At 45.2% G+C, this 18,442-nt stretch overlaps 1 protein-coding gene across 1 annotated transcript in view; it reads right to left on the reverse strand.

The window, feature by feature from the left end:
* Positions 1–17,917, reverse strand: part of SCARB2 (scavenger receptor class B member 2) — a 78,567-nt gene extending 60,650 nt beyond the window's left edge. The window contains exon 1 of the mRNA XM_032400567.1: positions 17,466–17,917. Within this exon, the coding sequence (XP_032256458.1) occupies positions 17,466–17,582 (117 nt within the window). The 5' untranslated portion in view covers positions 17,583–17,917. The remainder of the gene's footprint in view (positions 1–17,465) is intronic.
* Between the last annotated feature and the right edge of the window lie 525 nt (positions 17,918–18,442).

Here is an 18,442-nt window from a genome sequence, read left to right on the forward strand (position 1 = left end):
AAAGTATGCACGTAGCTTCAAGAAACAGCTTAGTAACATGAATTTAACCTACCTAAAGCTAATATATTAACTATGAGAAATCTAACGTATAAATAATAATTTGTCTTCTAGAGGATTTTCAAGGTCCAAAGATATTTTTTAAGTTGTCTGACTTCATTAAAATGAGGACCTCTTTTTCTTGTCCATAAACTTCCAGAATAGGGCAAGGCAATGACGTCCTCTCCTCTATGAATTCCTTGAGTATCCCCCTTTCATTGGATGCATCATCCCTTCTTTTGAACCCCATAACACATTACATTGGAATTTCTTAGGGAAAACGTGGTCAGGACAGAAAACATCTTCTAAAGATCAAAGTTAACAGGAATCAACATGAAGCAGGCCATACCAGCAACCGAAAATGAGGACAGTGCATCTACTCAATATGGTAATATATGAGGTTAACTGTTGGCTTTTTCAAACAGAAGGTGCTGACCTACAAAGAAAGGGTCTTTTTTTTTTTCCTTTGATCTTCCCCACAGTGTCTAGAACGATGCAGTTCTTGGAGAAATATCTGTTCAATCAACAAAATATAGTACTAGAATACTTGGGCACGGGGCGCCTGGGTGGCTCAGTCGTTAAGCATCTGCCTTCAGCTCAGGTCATGATCTCAGGGTCCTGGGATCGAGTCCTGCATCGGGCTCCCTGCTCAGTGGGGAGCCTGCTTCTCCATCTCCCTCTGCCCCTCCCCCTGCTTGGGCCTTCTCTCTCTCTGACAAATAAATACATAAAATCTTTAAAAAAAAAAGAGAGAGAACACTTAGACACTAGCTTCTACCGACTTTGCTTGTAAGATGCTGGGCAAGAAGAACTTTTTTCTTTTCTTTTTCTTTTTTTTCCTTTTTGAGAGAGAGAGAGAGAGAGAGCGTCAGCGCAGAGCCCAACACAGGGCCCGATCCCACCAGCCTGAGATCACGACCTGAGCCGAAATCAAGAGTGGGCCACTTCACGGCCTGCGCCACCGTGGGGCCCTATGTAGTACCTGATAGGAGGCCTTTGGGGAGGCGCCGGCGAAAGGCGTGGGGGTCACATGCAAAGTCACGGTGCCAGATCTCGCAAGAGCAGCTCCCAAGCCACAAATCCAAGGAAACTTTAAAGTGTACCCAGGGGAGATGGTTGCTCACTGGCCATTTTAGTCACTTTCAGATACGAGAAAGCAATAGCTTCATTAGAATCACATAAACATGGGAAATCTAGCACCTATCAGTTTGTGCATCTTATCAGTAAGCCAGCACCCTAAAGAGCTAAGTGCAGCCAGTTCCTTTTGTGGGTGGAAAAAAAAAAATCTGTGTCCCTCCATGACCCCTCTTCCTAACAACTATTTGAAGCAGTTGCTATACCCTTGGTTTTCTTGCAAAGTATAGAACCACGAATGCAAATCATCAAAACACTGTGTATGTGCTAGGCACTGTCAGAGATACCCATTCCAGAAGCTTGCCCTCTATTTAGGGGAATCCTGACACACACATGCAGGTTAATCCACAATATAAGGTAGTATGTGATATATGGTCAATGAGTATGCCAGAAAATGGTCTCAAGAGTGTTCAGAGAATGGGTTCTAAGAACTGAGATGGAGAAAGGCAGTCCTTAAAGTGAGCCAGGGAGAATGAATAAAAGTTTAGCAAGCAGAGGGAGGTCATGAGGGTGGACATCTTATGGACAGCCAAGGTTGATTCAACTATCTTCCCTGTCTTGGCAGAGTGGGCCCTTCTCTGTGCCTTCCATGTCCACCTCTCTTGGAACCCTCCGCTTGATCAGAAAGATTGTGGATGTGGAGAATGAGACAATAAAACATACAGAGATGGGACAGTAGCAGGTGTGACTATGTGTGGATTTTATAAGGAGTAGGGAGATTCATTTAGTGAGATAGGTTAGGGTCATAGGAGCCTAGATTTTATCTGATAGGCAATGGGGAGCCATGGAAGGTTTTTGAGCTGCAGAGCATTATCAAGAGCCAGGCACTATATTGCCCTTTGCCTCAGTTAATTACCTGAATGGCCTACAAAGTGAAAATCATTTTCCCTGTTTTACACTTCAAGAGACCAAAGCTCAAAGGTTAGGAGAATGCCTAAGGTTTGCAAGGTGGAGTCGGCCTCCCACCCCAGGACTCACTCCAAACCTGAGCTCCCGGCATTGTTGAATTTTACCAGAGCCTCACGTTCCTGGAAAACAGTAAATGGTTCAGGAACCCCCCTTCTGTGTTCCAGGAAATGGCTTACTGCAAAGAAACACCTTCCCCATATAACTTAGATAAGGTTCCCCCCATTGTGTACCCCCCGTTTACCTGACCAGGCCAGACACAGACCCTCCACATTCCCATTTTTTTGCCTCCTAACTAATTAGTTGAACCACACATTCCCACTGATTGACGGGAACAAAATGCCTATTAATGTACAGCATGGTGACTATAGTTAATAATACTTTATTGTATACCTGAAATTTGCTGAGAGAATAGACCTCAAGTGTGCTCCCACACACACACACTCACACACACACACACACACAAAGGCAACTATGTGAGGTGGTGGATATGTTAATTAGTATGATTATAATAATCATTTCACAATGTATATGTTATTCAAAACATCAGGTTGTACACCTTAACTATATACAGTTTAAAAACATTTTCTAAATTTGAGCATAGTTGACACACAGTGTTACATCAGTTTCAGGTGCACAACGTAGTGATTCAGTAAGTTTATACATAATGCTGTGCTCACCACAGCGTAGCCGCCGTCTGCCGCCCACCAGTATTATTACAGTGCCACTGACTATAGTCCCTACGCTGGGCCTTCCATCCCCGTGACTTACTCATTCCAGAACTGGGAGCCTGTCCCTCCCGCTCCCCTTCGCTTATTTTGTTTTCCAGTACCATACATAAAAGTGAACTCAAAATGGATGGAAGACCTTAAATGTGAGACCTAAAGTCATAAAAAGACAGAACAGGCAGTAATTTCTCTGACATCAGCCAAAGCAAACATTTTTCTCAATATGTCTCCTCAGGCAAGGGGAACGAAAGCAAAAATAAACTATTGAGACTACCCCAAAGTAAAAAGCTTCTGCACAGTGAAGGAAACCATCAGTAAAACAAAAAAGGCAACCTACCAAAGAGGAGAAGATATTTGCAAATGATGTATCTGATAGGGAGTTAATATCCAAAATATACAAAGAACTTACACAACTCAACACCAAATATGTATAATTTGTATTTGTCAATCATACCTCATCAGGGTGGAAAAAAATGCTTGTTAGCCCAACTTTGGTTAAGTTTCCCTCCTCCCCAGCCTTGTTTACTCTCCTTCCCTGCCTATAAAAGAGGCTCCAGCAGATCACACTGTCAGAATCCTCCCTAATGCACATCCCCTGCTCCCTATTGCACTAGTCCTTTCAAATAGTCTCTCCTCACCTAGGCTGGATTTGTTTTTATTTGAAGCTCCTAACTTTGCGCCACGCTGCCTATTTTGAGTCGACACAGTCAGGCGAGAGGTGTTTTAGAAGGTTACATGGGCACAAGTGGGAAGGATGGCCTGGCTAGGATTATTGTAAGGATGATATGAGGTTTCAGCAGAGTGCTAATCTCAGGCCACACTCAAAACGCTCAATGAATGGTAACTGTGATCCTGATTATTGCCACCTTCAGGGTGGGGAATCAAAGGTCTCGGTTTAAATTAAAAAAGGGATCATGTCTGTTGAAATATTGACAGTCCAGCAAATGTTAAACGATAAAAGAGAAAAGAAACCACACAGAAAGTCTTTAGTCATGATCCTCTCTTGTAGCTCTATCTATAATTCAGTTTAGACTGAGACAACAAAGAATTAGCATAAAATCAGAAATAACCAAAATGTCAAGCAGAAAAGAATGATTTAGTGAATTATGATAATTCACAGGCTGGAGTAGAAAGCAACCATTAAAATGATAAAGACTACAGGGAAATAAGCAACATGCTCATGATCTATGTTAAATGGAAAAAGACAGTGTAAAATATGTATATATGTACAGAAGACTAGCAGATAAAATGCAAACATGAAAATATCAGGGGGGGTAAAATCCAGATAATTTAAAAATTTCGATGTTTTAGCTGCTGTCACAATCTCTAAGCCTCTACGCTAACCATCTAATCACACACATCTCTATGGGACAGGATTAGGAGGGGTCTTCCATTCTCTCTCATATTTTTCTGCATTGTTTGGATTTTTTTTACAACAGAAATAAATTCCTTCTGGAAGCTGAAAAAATAATCATTCCCTTATTTTTTTTTTTAAGTGAAAATCTAAGACAGAAACTCAGATTCTACAAAGTGTCATTAATAGGGCCTGAGGGAAAGGAGGAGTGGATCCACAGAGAACCAACTTCATCAAGGCTTTTCCTCTGTCCTTGCACAACAAAGGCGAGACTGATGCCGCATCAGCTGTGGTCAGCTCTCCCACAAAAGCTCCAGGAGCTGCCATCGCCCACACTTGGCTTCACAGTATTTCTTTCCCTATTATTGCCGGGATGGCTGATTGAGCAGGCTGTATTCCTTGCTAACTCTTCCTGACACGCGTCACAGCGTGTGACGAATTTCAGAGTAAGAAAGGACTTGCAGTCTCATTTATTTATTAAAGTAAAGAAAACCACCTCAGAATTATAAACCTCGAAAGAACCAGCAAGTATGAATGGACAGATGGGTTAATGGCCCGAGTTTATCCCCTTTGGTTTGCATCCAGCTCTTAGGCAACCAAAAATCCAAAGACAAGTAGAAGCGTTTCCAGAAAGGAGGGCTAAATCCTTCCCAGAACAGAGGGTAAAACTGGATGTTTTTACAACAGTCTGACTTGAACTTGTTCCTCCAAACGTCAAGTCGACTAAGGCAGTTTCTTGGGATAGAAATAAACATCTAGCACACCTGAGTCCTTAACTAAACAGAGCAAATGCAAAGCCTAACGATGGAAGGGATCCTTGACAGCCTGCCAGAGTCACACTGATAGCAGATTCTGTTACAACCTGGGGTTCTCCTCACCATCTGCCTCCTGCCTCCACCCCCATCGCCATCACCCCCCTCTCCCTGGCCACTCTTAGTGGCGTCAACACCCACACAAGTCTCACACCACTTTTTCTTCCATCCAAGTCTTGCCCTCGAGAGTGTTGGCTTTTCCTGCACATTTAATGTGTCTCTTTTCCTCCACACCATGGTGCTAGATGTTTTTCAAGTCCCAGAGTGGACCGCATGTCGTGTGTGTACACACACCAAGTGGAGAAGGAGAAGGGGAATGAAAGAACAGAGGGAAGTTCATAAATACAGTAGCCTCCTCATTTTTATCTCCTTCCTGAGACATTCACTTCAGGTACCATTACTACCAGGGCCAGCTACTATTTCCTGAATCAGGAAGGGAGTCAGGAGTCAGGCAGGGGCTCTGCTAGGGCTTTATGCCACCATTTCCAAGCCTGACATGGACCCTGCAAGGTAAGAATTCCTATTTCTCAGATAAGGAAATGGTGGTGCTGCCCTTCCCAAGTTCACAGAGCCAGTAAGTCAAGTCAAATCTGACCAAGTCCAGGTCTGTGGGTTTGCAAACCCCATGCTTGGCCCCTCTAGCATCTGCCAGGAGACCACACCCCCCAGGGGAGAGCTGCCAGAATTAGCAAATAAAAACAGAGGCCGCTAGCTTGAGTGCATCCCAAGTATTGCATGGATTATGTCCCAAAGTGCCTTAATTCTTAGGTGATGCATGCTGCAGGACTCAGGACCAACACACTGTGATGCCTGCAACTTATATTCAAATAATTTAAGAAAAAGTATATCAGAGAGGGATGAAATAAATATGGCAGGATGTTAACAACCGATAAACTGAAGTGAATCAAAATATTGCAAGAGATGTACTCACCAAAATATTATTCGCTGCTTATCTGAAATTCAAATGTGACTAGGTATCCTATATTTTATCTGGCAACTCTACCCCGGGGAGACTGTAAAACTATGGAGAAACCCTGACGTAGACTCCCAGAGCTGCCTGGGGAGTTAGGCCTCACCTCTGGAGGAGAGGAAACTAGGCAGCTGCGTGAAGTCGTGGTAAACTCCCAGGCTGGAACAGACGCATGAGGGGCTGATGAGGGGAGAACTGAGCTCCGCTGTGTCCACGTAGCTTCTCTGCCTCGTCATGCTAATGAGTCCAAAAAAGCCCCTCAACCTCCTGCCAGAGGATGGTCCAGAAGAGGGCTTCATTTTGACCTGAAACCTCTAATTTCTACCCCCAGATCCTCAGGGCATTCAACCGTACACTCCCAGGGGCTTCCCCTGCAAAGGATGGATTCAGAAAGGAGCAAGTAATAACCTTAACCTCAAGCCCGGAGAACATCTGGCACAAGAAGTCATGAATTCTGCCCAAGGCAACAAACCAGTTCCCTTGGTCACAAAGAGCCCCTTGCACAATTTAGACATGAAGGTGTGGCTTGGGAACAACTGATTGTCCTCACGGAGGATTCTGCCCCGGTAGTGACAGTTACCACACAAACCCTGTGATCAACCGAGTTTTCCAGTTACACTAAATGAAACCTCAATGCAAGGTCCTAAATCAGTTTTACCATGTGACTTTGGATATTGCTTATAAATTTTAGCCAAGTAGAACATAATGGATTTTTCCAGGCATAATATTGTAGTACTACTACCAAAAGAAAGATTGGAAAGATTACTGAGTCAGGTGGTGAATCTGCAGTGTCAACAACCAAATTAATCATTTAAATGAAAAAACTTATTTTCATCTTATTAGCCAATATGTATAGATTGAGAGATTTCTATGTGCCCAACAGACATAGGCTGTTCTCATGAAGAAATTTAGCTAAGGACACAAAACTGGCATGCACGAAGCAGCCAGTGAACAGTGATGTGTGAGGCTCAGGAATTCAGCCCAAAGAGGGTAATTATTTGGGTCATCTCAGTTGTATGGATCCATCCTAAAATCCCCATCTGGACATCCCACAGGCTGCAGAAAGTCAATGTGACCAAAAACAGACTTGATTTTTCTCCCCTCATCAATCCTAAATCCTATCCTCCTCATCTCCATCTCTACTCCTGATCCCAGAGGTGGCCTGGGCAGCAGCAATACCATAGATGATCTCTTCTCCAGGCTCCTTTCAAATCCATTCTCCACCTCAGCCTCCAGACAGTTCTGTCAAAAGTGGCCTATGGGAGCAGACAGGATCAAGTCCGAGGTCCTTCCAGTGCTCACAGGATCAAGTCCGAGATCCTTCCCCTGCCCCACTCAGGGGACGCAGCCCGTCACCTGCCACCGTCTGTCACTCCCTCGTAGGCACTTTTTTCCACCAGTGACACTCAACCACCCACGCCGCTCCCCAGGTAGAAGCTGGATTAGCTGCTTCGTGTGGGGGCTGACATGACGTGATACAGCCACAAGACACAAGACATCCAAGTCAGCCGGATAGAGATCTTTCAGGAAGGCAGCACTAGGAGGGTTGCTGAACCAGCTGTCCCGGCATAAGCCACTTGCAAATGTTAAGAATAAGCACCGAGGGACCTGCATTAGGCTTGGATGGGAATAGGTAAAACTATTAAGGCAACTTTCAGGACTCAAGAGCGCTGCTGGTTGTTCTTTTAGATCAACAGAGTGCTAGTTAATAATTAAACACAACTTGAGCATCCACATAGCCATCTACACGGTCTACGTAGAATTCACCCAGAGATAATGCAGACCAACGCTGACAACCTGCCCTAATCCCGTGTGAATGATTCTCACTAGACTCCAGGTTGATAAAACTCACCAAATATCAAAATACCAGGTCGTTTGCTTTGTTTTCTTAAAATTTCTCCCTGAGGGGCGCCTGGGTGGCTCAGTGGGTTAAGCATCTGCTTTCGGCTCAGGTCATGATCTCAGGGTCCTGGGACTGAGTCCCGCATCAGGCTCCCTGCTCAGTGGGGAGCCTGCTTCTCCCTCTCTCTCTGCCCCTCCCCCACCGTGTGTGTGTGGGGGGGGGGTGTGCACGCGCTCTCTCTCTCAAATAAATAATCTTAAAAATAAATAAATAAACAAATAAATAAAATTTCTCCCTGAAATGAAGCAAACCCAATCCAGACTCTTGTAGTAATGTAAGCCCTTTGCACTGCTTACCTTTTTTTATTCTCTGTTGAGGTAAAAGAAATAAGCTGCCATTAACATTTACCCTAATTCTCTGACCTTATTCTCACTCAGGAACAAATGCACTGGCATTTTTTTTTTATGTCACTGTTGATGAGCTCATTTTGCTTTAATTGCAATTGTAATAATTTCAGCTAATGAGATCTGACAGTTGATGTTCCAACATTCGTTCACGTGGAAGGCTGCTACTCTGTCTATAAATGACAGACAGGACAACGGGGTGGACCGGTTATCCTGAAAAGCTCCTGCTACAGAACACCCACTAGACCACTCTCTAAATGTTTCCACATAATAATAAATGTGAAACCAAGGCTGAGAACTGCCAGCCCAGAGGGAGAGAAAGCAGCCACCAGATGGAAACCGAATCAAAAGGACCAGGTGGCCAGATGTGTGTGCAGAGGGAGTGGTTGAAGGAGTAGATGATAAAGAGGATTTTTAAGATGTGAATCAAGAAGAAGGGCGCCCATGAAAACAATGCCCGGTTCTGTGTGTAACTTGTGGAGCTACTCTTATTATTTCACAACCTGCTGGGTTGTGATTATATCTCTGAGTTGATATAAGTGACGCTTTCATCACCTATTTCGAACTTGGGCTCCTCTTCCTTCCATTACCACTGATGATCAGAAGTACAGCATTAAAAGCAACTCCCCTTCAAGTGGGACTTGCACGAGTGATTATGCTCTTCTAACAATGGCATTCTGCCTCTATTTCTCTAGAAAGAGTGTAAAACTCAGATGCTGATGGGGTCAGGTGGGTGTGGTGAGTGAAGTGGATGCAAGTTTGCCCATTTGTTTGATGTCAAACCCTAGCGATAATATTCACTTCTCCATAAAACTAGGCCCTCTTTCATTTTCTCTCAGCCTCTTCCATTTCCCTTCTTTTGGTAAAGAGGTTTGGGGACAAACAGATATTTCTCTGCTCTAAGAAAGACAACAGAGCAGACAGGATGGCACCAAGGGCACCCTCCCTGGGCCTCCGAGTTAGGGAGCCGGCAGGAATGGGAGGGTCCATGGGCACGGGGAGGGAGGTCCCCTCTGGAGGGCAGCCTCATTCTGTTCAGACGGCTGCCACACAGGATTGTGGTGAGGCTAGCACGCAGAGCATCCACATGCTTCAAGTGAAGCTGGAAAGCTGGATTGCTGGGTGAAGTTTCTAGATTTTAAAGGTATACTGAGGCAATGACCACTGGCCTACAGAGCATAATAAAAATGTGAAGATAAACAACAACATGAACAATAATATGCAAACAAGGTCATCCCCGAGTATGTAAATTTTCATCTACGCATCCTTGCAGTCATCCAAGTAATACTTACTGAACATCTACTATGTATGACATGGCACTTGCTGGAATGGGAAGATGATACAAAGCTAAATATGGCAGGGTCCCCACCTTCAAAGAGAGTTTTCAAGCCAGCTTTAAGTACCAAATTATGTCCTAGGGATTGACATTGTCATAGGCAGGGCTGACGCCAGAGGGGACTTTTCAAGTAATTCAATTATAGAGATGCTGATGATCCAGTCTAGTTTGATTAGCACACAGGGAAGACAATGATTCACTGACCCTGCATCACCGAGGACCCGAACTACTACCTTTAACCATGGACTTGTGTGGAAACTAAAGGAAGGTATGTACAACACACTAAACAAAGTCCTGGTGGCTTGAAAACATTAATAACATAGTTTCCGAACTGTTCTTACAGAAATATAACAGAGATACTATGTTATTTTTTCAAGTTATTCTAAAAATCAGTGTAATTAATTAAATGAAAACTAGATCAGCAGCTCTCAAAGTGTGGTCTGAGGACCTCTGGGGGGCCCCAAGACCCTCTCAGGGGGTCCACAAGGTGAAAACTATTTTCATAATAATATTAAGACATTATTTGCCCTTTTCACACTCATTCTCTCCTGAGTGTAGAGTGCAGTTTTCTAGAGGCCAGCAGACATGTAACAATGTCACTGCTCTGACAGCTAATATGTGCTGTGTACTCTTGTGCTTTAAAAATTTATCAGTTTTAATTTCTGATATTGTAAATACTGATAGCTATAACTCACAGAAACACAAGTTCTTTGGGGTCTTCAATTTAAGAGTGTAAAGGGGCCTGAGCCCACCAAATTTGAATTAGAGTATAAATTCTGCAAGGGTAGGATTATGTCTACTTTACTCTTGCATCCATAGCTCCTTAGCACATTGCCGCACAAATGGTCCACACTCGGTAAATATTTGCTAAATAAATGAAAGACTGCCAAAGCATATACATAAAAGTACTTTTAGATATAGACGGCAAACACCAAAAAGTGGCCTTATTTTCCTCAGTTGCTTTTGACTGGTTACCAGCTTTGATGAAAAATGGTCCCTGCATTTAGTACACCATGTATGTACAGCATATATCCTGATGACACAGGCCATAAATGCCTAGTCACTTGGCCAACATCCTATGTTTGCATTATGATCTTACAATCCCACCTGCTGATTCTCCCCCAGGAAACAAGCAAAAGTCTGGCAGAACAGATGGCCCCTTTGCTGCGGCCTGACAGAATGAAATCTTGCACTTTATTAAGAAAGCAAGAACGGTTCTCACAAGCAACACCCTTCCCCTCCCCCTACCCAAATCCTTCCTTTAATGTAAACTTGAAAAATGATAGTAACCACTAGTAGTAACATCCTCAACTGGAATTATCATCTCTTTCATATGTCAACTATACCAGATGAAATTAAAAGTAAATAGAGTGGGAATAGAAGCACCCCATTTTTGTAAAGTGTATCTGTTACTATACATGCATAAATAAAAATGTGGAATAGTTAACACTAGGTTAACAGTAGTTATCTCTGTTTTATTATTTTTTGTTGTATCTGACTTTTTATAATGGCATGTATTTCTTATCAGAAAAATAAACAAAAATAAAGAATAAAATACAAAGGTTAAAAAAAAAAAAGGAATTGCCATCTCAAGGAATAAAGATGTGGGCTGCCATAATCACCATCCAAACCAGTCATGGGCTGCATGGTTAGCTTTTTAACTTGGGGGCCAGTCCTAAGGAGTCTGATTCAGCAATGCTGGCATCATCTGCATTTTTGAAACTCTATAAGTGATTTTGATGCAGTTCCTAGAGTCTAGGGACTATACTGAGACCTACCGATTGACTCCATTGCCTTAACCATTAATAATGAATGCACTCATGGTCACCATGAATTAGTGAGATATTGAAAGAAACGTAATATGATTTTGATATCACGAGATCATGTTTCTAAAAGCCAGGGAGGAGTTGGATAATTTTGCTTAGGAGTTAAAGAATCTTGCAAGGATAGTGCCTCTGTTTAAGGATCTGTGATTTCTGCTTGTGCTGAGCCAATCACATTACTCTGTTACACATTTGGAAAGGAGAAACCAAGAGATAAAGCCTGCTCTTGGAAGGCTCAGCAGCTGAAGCATCACATAGGGCTGGGGCTGAGGAAGCCCTCGATGAGTAAACAGCCTGGGCACAATGAGTCAACAGAGGAAACACTTTGGTAGGGAAAAACAGAGGAAGCAGGGGCAGATACAGAGTATGCTTGGGTCCTGCTGACTTTCCAGTTTCTACTGTCCTCTCAGGAGGCCTTACTGGCCTGTGGTTCTCACCCTTAGACTCCCATGAGCTTCCTCTTCCAGCTTTACAAAAAAAAAAAAAAAATCCAACCATTCTGAAGCCAGCTTGAATGGGCTTTAGCTCCTTGCTCCTCTTTATTGCTAAGAAGTGGAGGACAGTGTGGTATGTGAGGATAGAACATATTGTCCAAACCAGGGATCTTTTAAAAGAAAAGAGGGTGCTAGTAATTATGCCAGGACAACAGGTGTAAATAAACCAGGACTGTTGCAGGCAACAGGCTCTATGGTCATCCTTGGGATGGGAAAAGTGATTTAGGACACCCAGCTTGCATGCCTAACCCTACCCCTACCTCTCCATCTGGCCTTCCATTATCTACATTTCCAGTGGCACATTAATATAAAGGCAATTTGGTACCCACCGCCATCTATTTTTAAACTGATACGGGCTCAGTTTCCTCAACTATAAAATAACAGATTCAGTGATGCTTCAGGTTTTTTCTTATTCTAAGGTTCTAAGTCTTCATAACCCTGAAAAGAGGCAATTTGGGGGATGAGGTAGATAGGCAAGAAGGAGTCTTTTAGGATTACATATAGTTGAGCGCTGTGAATTGTGTTAAGACTGTTGAATCACAGACCTGTACCTCTGAAACAAATAATACATTATATGTTTAAAAAAAAAAAAGACAGCAGGAAGGGAAAAATGAAGGGGGGGAATCAGAGGGGGAGATGAACCATGAGAGACTATGGACTCTGAGAAACAAACTGAGAGTTCTAGAGGGGAGGGGGTGGGGGGAGGGGCTAGCCTGGTGACGGGTATTAAAGAGGGCACGTTCTGGGGCACCTGGGTGGCTCAGTCGTTAAGCGTCTGCCTTCGGCTCAGGTCGTGGTCCCAGGGTCCTGGGATCGAGCCCCACATCGGGCTCCCTGCTCCGCGGGAAGCCTGCTTCTCCCTCTCCCACTCCCCCTGCTTGTGTTCCCTCTCTCGCTGTGTCTCTCTGTCAAATAAATAAATCTTTAAAAAAAAAAAAAAGAGGGCACATTCTGCGTGGAGCACTGGGTGTTATACGCAAACAATGAATCATGGAACACTACATCAAAAACTAATGATGTAATGTATGGTGATTAACATAACATAATAAAATAAAATAAAAGATTACATATAGTTGATCATCTTTACATAAACATACATGATGTTTAACTAATTCGACTTTAAAAAAGAAGACCCCCACATATTCACCATTAATGTTATTTGGTTAAATTATCAATGATTCTATTTTATTTCTTGAGGCCTCAGCAGAATAGCTCCAAAGTTCTATGGCTCCCAAAAGAGGCTGGCTGTTCTTGCGTGCCCAGAGTCTCAGGTCCCGGCCAAGGATAAGTATATTTGTCCCGTTCACCTCGTTCCTGACACCTAATGCTATCATCCTTCTTTGGCCTGTGAATAGGAAGCAAAACATGTGAATAGTCTCTTTCCTTCTACTGGTTCCCTTGCCAGCCCTTTTCTTTTTAGCCAGCCCGGACTCTGGCTGGCTCTGCATTCCCATTTCTGGGAGATGTTCAAACTGTCGGTGAGTCCAGGGGCAAATTTAATATTCTGAGCTGCATAGCTGCTCTTGAACAAAGCTCACATGCCTGTATCACGAGGCTCAGAAGTTTGGAAGGAGAAGGAAACTTATCTACTACCTAAGCTTCAGCTCACAGATGACAAAATAATAGCTACAAACAATAACAACTGTTAATATTTGGGCATTTTGCAAGATGTTGTGCTAGATGTTCTAGGTCAATCCTTTCATGTCATTCTTGCAACAACCCTAAGGCAGGTATTCTTATCACTCCCATTTACAAAGTAAGAAACCTGAGCTTTTGCGGGGTTCAATATTTGCTACTTGGCTTGCTCAACTTAATCCAAATATTTGCTAGTGACAGAAAAAAAGAATTTTCACCGAGGTCTGCTGATTCCTAGAACACCGTTCTTTCAACTCAAATGACCAAAAGTGAGGCAACAGGCATTTACTGTGTACCTGCCTTGGACCAGGCACTGTGCTAGATGCCAGGACAATTAGTGGCCTTACCAAGCGAGACAGAACATAAAATTCTGCCCTTCCAGGCTCTGGGGAGGAAACAGAGATTGAATGGTTTCTTTTTTTTTTTTTTTAAAAAGATTTTATTTATTTATTTGACAGAGAGACACAGCGAGAGAGGGAACACAAGCAGGGGGAGTGGGAGAGGGAGAAGCAGGCTTCCCACGGAGCAGGGAGCCCGATGCGGGGCTCGATCCCAGGACCCTGAGATCATGACCTGAGCCGAAGGCAGATGCTTAACCGACTGAGCCACCCAGGCGCCCCGAGATTGAATGGTTTCTTAAGAGCTCTGTCTTCAGGGCAGTCAAAATGCTTCAGGGATGCCTGAGTGGCTCAGTTAGTTGAGCCTCTGACTCTTGATTTCGGCTCAGGTCATGATCTCAGGGTCCTGAGATCGAGCCTGGTGTCGAGCTCCGTGCTCCGCATGGTGTCTGCTTCTCCCTCTTCCTCTGCTCCTCCCCTCTGTCTTTCAAATAAATAAATAAATAAAATCTTAAAAAACAAAAACAAAAAAACCCAAAACGAACACTTGCTCAGAATATCCCCCAAGAAGTGGGTGTGAGCAAACAAAGAGGGAGACATTACGATGCCTGTTTTGCAATTGAGAAAATTGAAGCAAAACAAATTGTAGGGCTTGCCCAATACAAGGCGGTAACCAGTGGAGCCAAGAATGGAACAAACTGTCTTGGTTCCTTCCACTCCATTCACTGGCCAAAATGTAAATCTCCCTTTAATCTTAAAATCTTCCCTGCAAATTATCCTAATAGAAATTATGTTACCACGCTTCTCACAATTAGCCAAACCTACTCATTTGAATGGCACCCCTTTCCTCTCTTCTCTTTTTTGATATAGACAAGCCAGGGCATGGATAATCTTCAAATGGAAAAAAACCCTAAGAACTGGGAGTATCAGAGTGGATTTCATTACAACTATACTAAGGTCAAGTTCTGAAGGAATTGTTTTGTGACGACACCTCTGGACATGACGGAGGCAGCCATGACTGATCAGCTATCCGCTGCCTGATTCTGTGCTGGCTGCTTTACACAGGTTAGCTCGCTCAGTCTCCCAACGGCACACACACAGGCAGCTCCCGGGTTCGTGGGAAGCTTATACATTGTGAGGAGACCCTTCCTAAGAAAATGAAAATTTTGCATACAGAATTAGGTACAGAGTGTTGGAAGGGCCTGTGCAAATGAGGACCTGAAGCGTAAGTTTTGTGTGCTTCCCAGTAAATGCACCCCTGTGCCTGATAGCTAACGTCCTCACTTTCCCAAGTAATGAAACTGAGGCTCAGAGAGGTGAAGTAACTTGCCCAGAATCAAAAAGCTTGCAAATGGTAAGGTCGGGATTTGAACACAGGGTGTCTGACCTCAAATCTCATGTATTTTGTCTGTACTCACGTGGCTTCTAACAAAAACAAAAGTTCTTTACAAAGCACTAACTATATCCCATGAAAATTACCCATTTTCCCTAATAATTCTTATAACCTCTCTATTCTCCTGAGTTGTTATTATTCCCATTTACAGACGGGGAAGCCCAGAATCAAGGAAGGTGAAGCACCTGGCCCAAGGTCACCCAGCTAGTACATGGTGGAGCCAGGATTCATGTGGAGGAGTGTGGACTGCAGAGTCCTTACTCTGTCCCACTATCCCATGCTACCACAGTACAGGTGACCCAGGAGAGGGGAATGGTAATGATGGTAATGCGTGACCTCTGGCTGACTTACAATATTCCTGTCTGCTGAAACTAGCCCTGTCATCTAATTTCATATGCCATGCTGTTCAGTGTTCCATAATGGGGTGGGGCAATTCTGAAAATCCACTTCCCCTGTACTATAATTTATTAGTCTGATCAGAGTCCATTCCTCACAGAGAAGACCACATAAAAAAGCCAATCATCAAATATCAATGCAAACTCAAGGCCCAGGCAAGCTGCCTTACAGCCACCTCCCTACCTGCCCATGAAATGGAGACCCACAGAGCATCCGAGGGCTGGTAATATCTGAGGCAGCAGGGAGACCACTCATCTCATGGGGCTCTCCGGAAACAGCCTTTTAAAACCACACAAGAAGATTCACATACTGACTATAATTGGATTGCTTAACTCTGGTCATCCAAGCAAGAGTTTATATCCTTTTTTTGAAAGTTTTTTTTTTCTTTTTATTTTTTTTTTAATTTTTTTTATTTTTTAAAGATTTTATTTATTTATTTGACAGAGCGAGAGAGCACAAGCAGGGAGAACAGTAGAGGGAGAGGGAGAAGCAGGCTCCCCGCCAAGCAGGGAGCCCAATGTGGGGCTCGATCCCAGGACCCCGAGACCATGACCCGAGCCGAAGGCAGACGCCCAACCATCTGAGGCACCCAGGCGCCCCAAGAGTTTATATCCTTAAACAATCTTGCCATAGATTTGCAAGTGGCCAGAAATAGAGAAGATTATATTTGGTTTTTTCCTTGAACACGGGTGTTCAGGGAAAACAGTGGTCTTTGAGAAGCTCAGACAGTGAGCTTCATCCTCCCACAGTAACGTGAACTTTAAAATTAAATTATGCTTTACCATGACTTTTTTTTTTTTAATTTGCCTTTAACTGCCAGATTTCAAGTAATTGATGGCTTTTGGCAACCTCTATTAAAGGAACATGTCTGTTGCCACCTGAATGAGACAACTTGACTAACTGGGAGTTCGGTGATCAAACTGGCTTTTTAATCCAGGCAACAGCAAGTGCAAACCATGGGGCTATGGGTGCTAACAAGAAAGGCTGCTCCAATGATTTTTTTTTTTTTTTTTAAAGAAAAAGTGATCCCAGTAACTCTCTCTTGTTCCTCTTTCCACACAGATTGGTGGATGTGGGTGAAAGGCAGAAGGAATGAGCACTGGGAAAGTCAAATGACTCAGAAATCTGAAATGACCAACTCTCCAACCCACCCATCTAGGGTAAGAGACAGGTTCAGATTCTTTCAGAATCTAAATGCATCCTTGCCTGAAGCTTACGGTTATTTAAGAAGAGCACGAATCCATGGTGAGACAAAGCAACCCAGACTGTTGGTATGAGATACCACATGTTTAGTCGGAGGGAAACCAGCACAGACTTCGATGGACTGAAATGTCACCCAGCCCAGAGGCCTGGCCTCCCTACCAACAGCCCTGCCCAGTCCAGGAAGGCAAGAACACAATAGATCGCACAGCCGCTTGGCATCCCCTGCCCCACACCACTTCAAAGGTCAGCAAGCAGCCAACAAACCTGCCTGGGCTGTAGTGTTTTTCGTTTAGTTTTGTTTTTTCATGAAGTGGGAGGGAAATATGTTTGGGCCGGAGAGACTGGGGCGTAGGGAGGGCGTAGAGGGGGGGGGGCAAATGATAGAATGTAAGTGAAAGCCTTTCTAAAAAGTCTAGATCCACAGTTTTATCTTACTCCTCTCCATCCTTCTTTAACCCTTACCTATCTACCCCGACAAGACAACTAAGAAAGGAGGGCTGTATCCGGAGGGTCTGCCAGGGTGCAGAGATTCCCTGTACTAGGTTCAGCATCGGGGGGTGGGCTGGAAGTGTCCCCCGCCCAACACGGGAGCGCGCACACCAGCCCGTCCGCATACACACACACACACACACACACACACACACAGCCCGCCCGCTTCACCTTCTGGATCGTCTGGTCCACGGCCTTCTGGAAGACCCGGGCCACCAGCAGCGTGACGCTGGTCACCAGCAGGAGCAGGGACAGCGTCCCGACCGTGTAGAAGCAGCACCTGCCCATTCTGCGCGCCGCTCCCGGGCCAGGCCCCGCCGGGCGGCGCCGGCGCAGGAAGGAGGGAGGGGCCGCCGCCGCTGCAGCGGCCTGAACACCCGCGACCCTGCGGCGCCCGCGGCTCCCGGCTCCGCGGCTGGGCTCCCGGCTCCCGTGCACCTGGCTGGCCGCCGGGGAGGGGAACGAGCCGCTTCGCTTTCGCTTTCCCTCGCTCGGGCAGTCGGGTGCCCGCCCCGCGCAGTCGGGAGGGACAGAGGGAGCGTGCAGGGCGGTGACGCTCGCCGACCCGGCTCGCCGCAGCCCCGGGAGGCGACGGCCAGCAAGCAGCTGCGCGGGGAAGCGGGCGGGGCGGAGGCTGAGCCCGCAGTCATGTGCCCCGCGGCGGGCGCCGCGATTCGGCCCTCGCCAGCCGCGCGCGTCCCTGGCGGTCCCCCGGCGCCTGCGGCTCCCCGACCGCGGCCCGGCCCAGCTGCGCTCCCGGCTCCTCGGTCACCCCGGAAAATTGCCTGTGCTCCCCGGCCCATTCACTCACCCGCTCAGCAGGGGTGAACTGCGGGCCTCCCGAGTGCCAGGCACTGGGGATTCGGGGTGGATACCACCTTGCCCCCCCGCTCTAGACTAGCTCCCCGGTTAGCAGGGACACTGTTACAGCAATTACTGCACAATGTTACAGGTGCTTTTATGAGGTGCATGCTGAGATTTGTGCCCACAAGCGTATTCTGTGCGCGTGACCTAAGACCCCACAATTGAACTGAATCTTGGAGGATGGGTAAGGCTTTGTCATGTGAGGGGTGTGTATAAGGGAGGGAGGCATTTCAAGGGGAGGAGAAAGTGCTAAGACATTGGGGATGAAAGAGTAAGATGGAAAG

The sequence above is a fragment of the Phoca vitulina genome, unplaced genomic scaffold, assembly GCF_004348235.1.
Source record: "Phoca vitulina isolate PV1807 unplaced genomic scaffold, GSC_HSeal_1.0 scaffold3, whole genome shotgun sequence".
Lineage (NCBI taxonomy): Eukaryota > Metazoa > Chordata > Mammalia > Carnivora > Phocidae > Phoca > Phoca vitulina.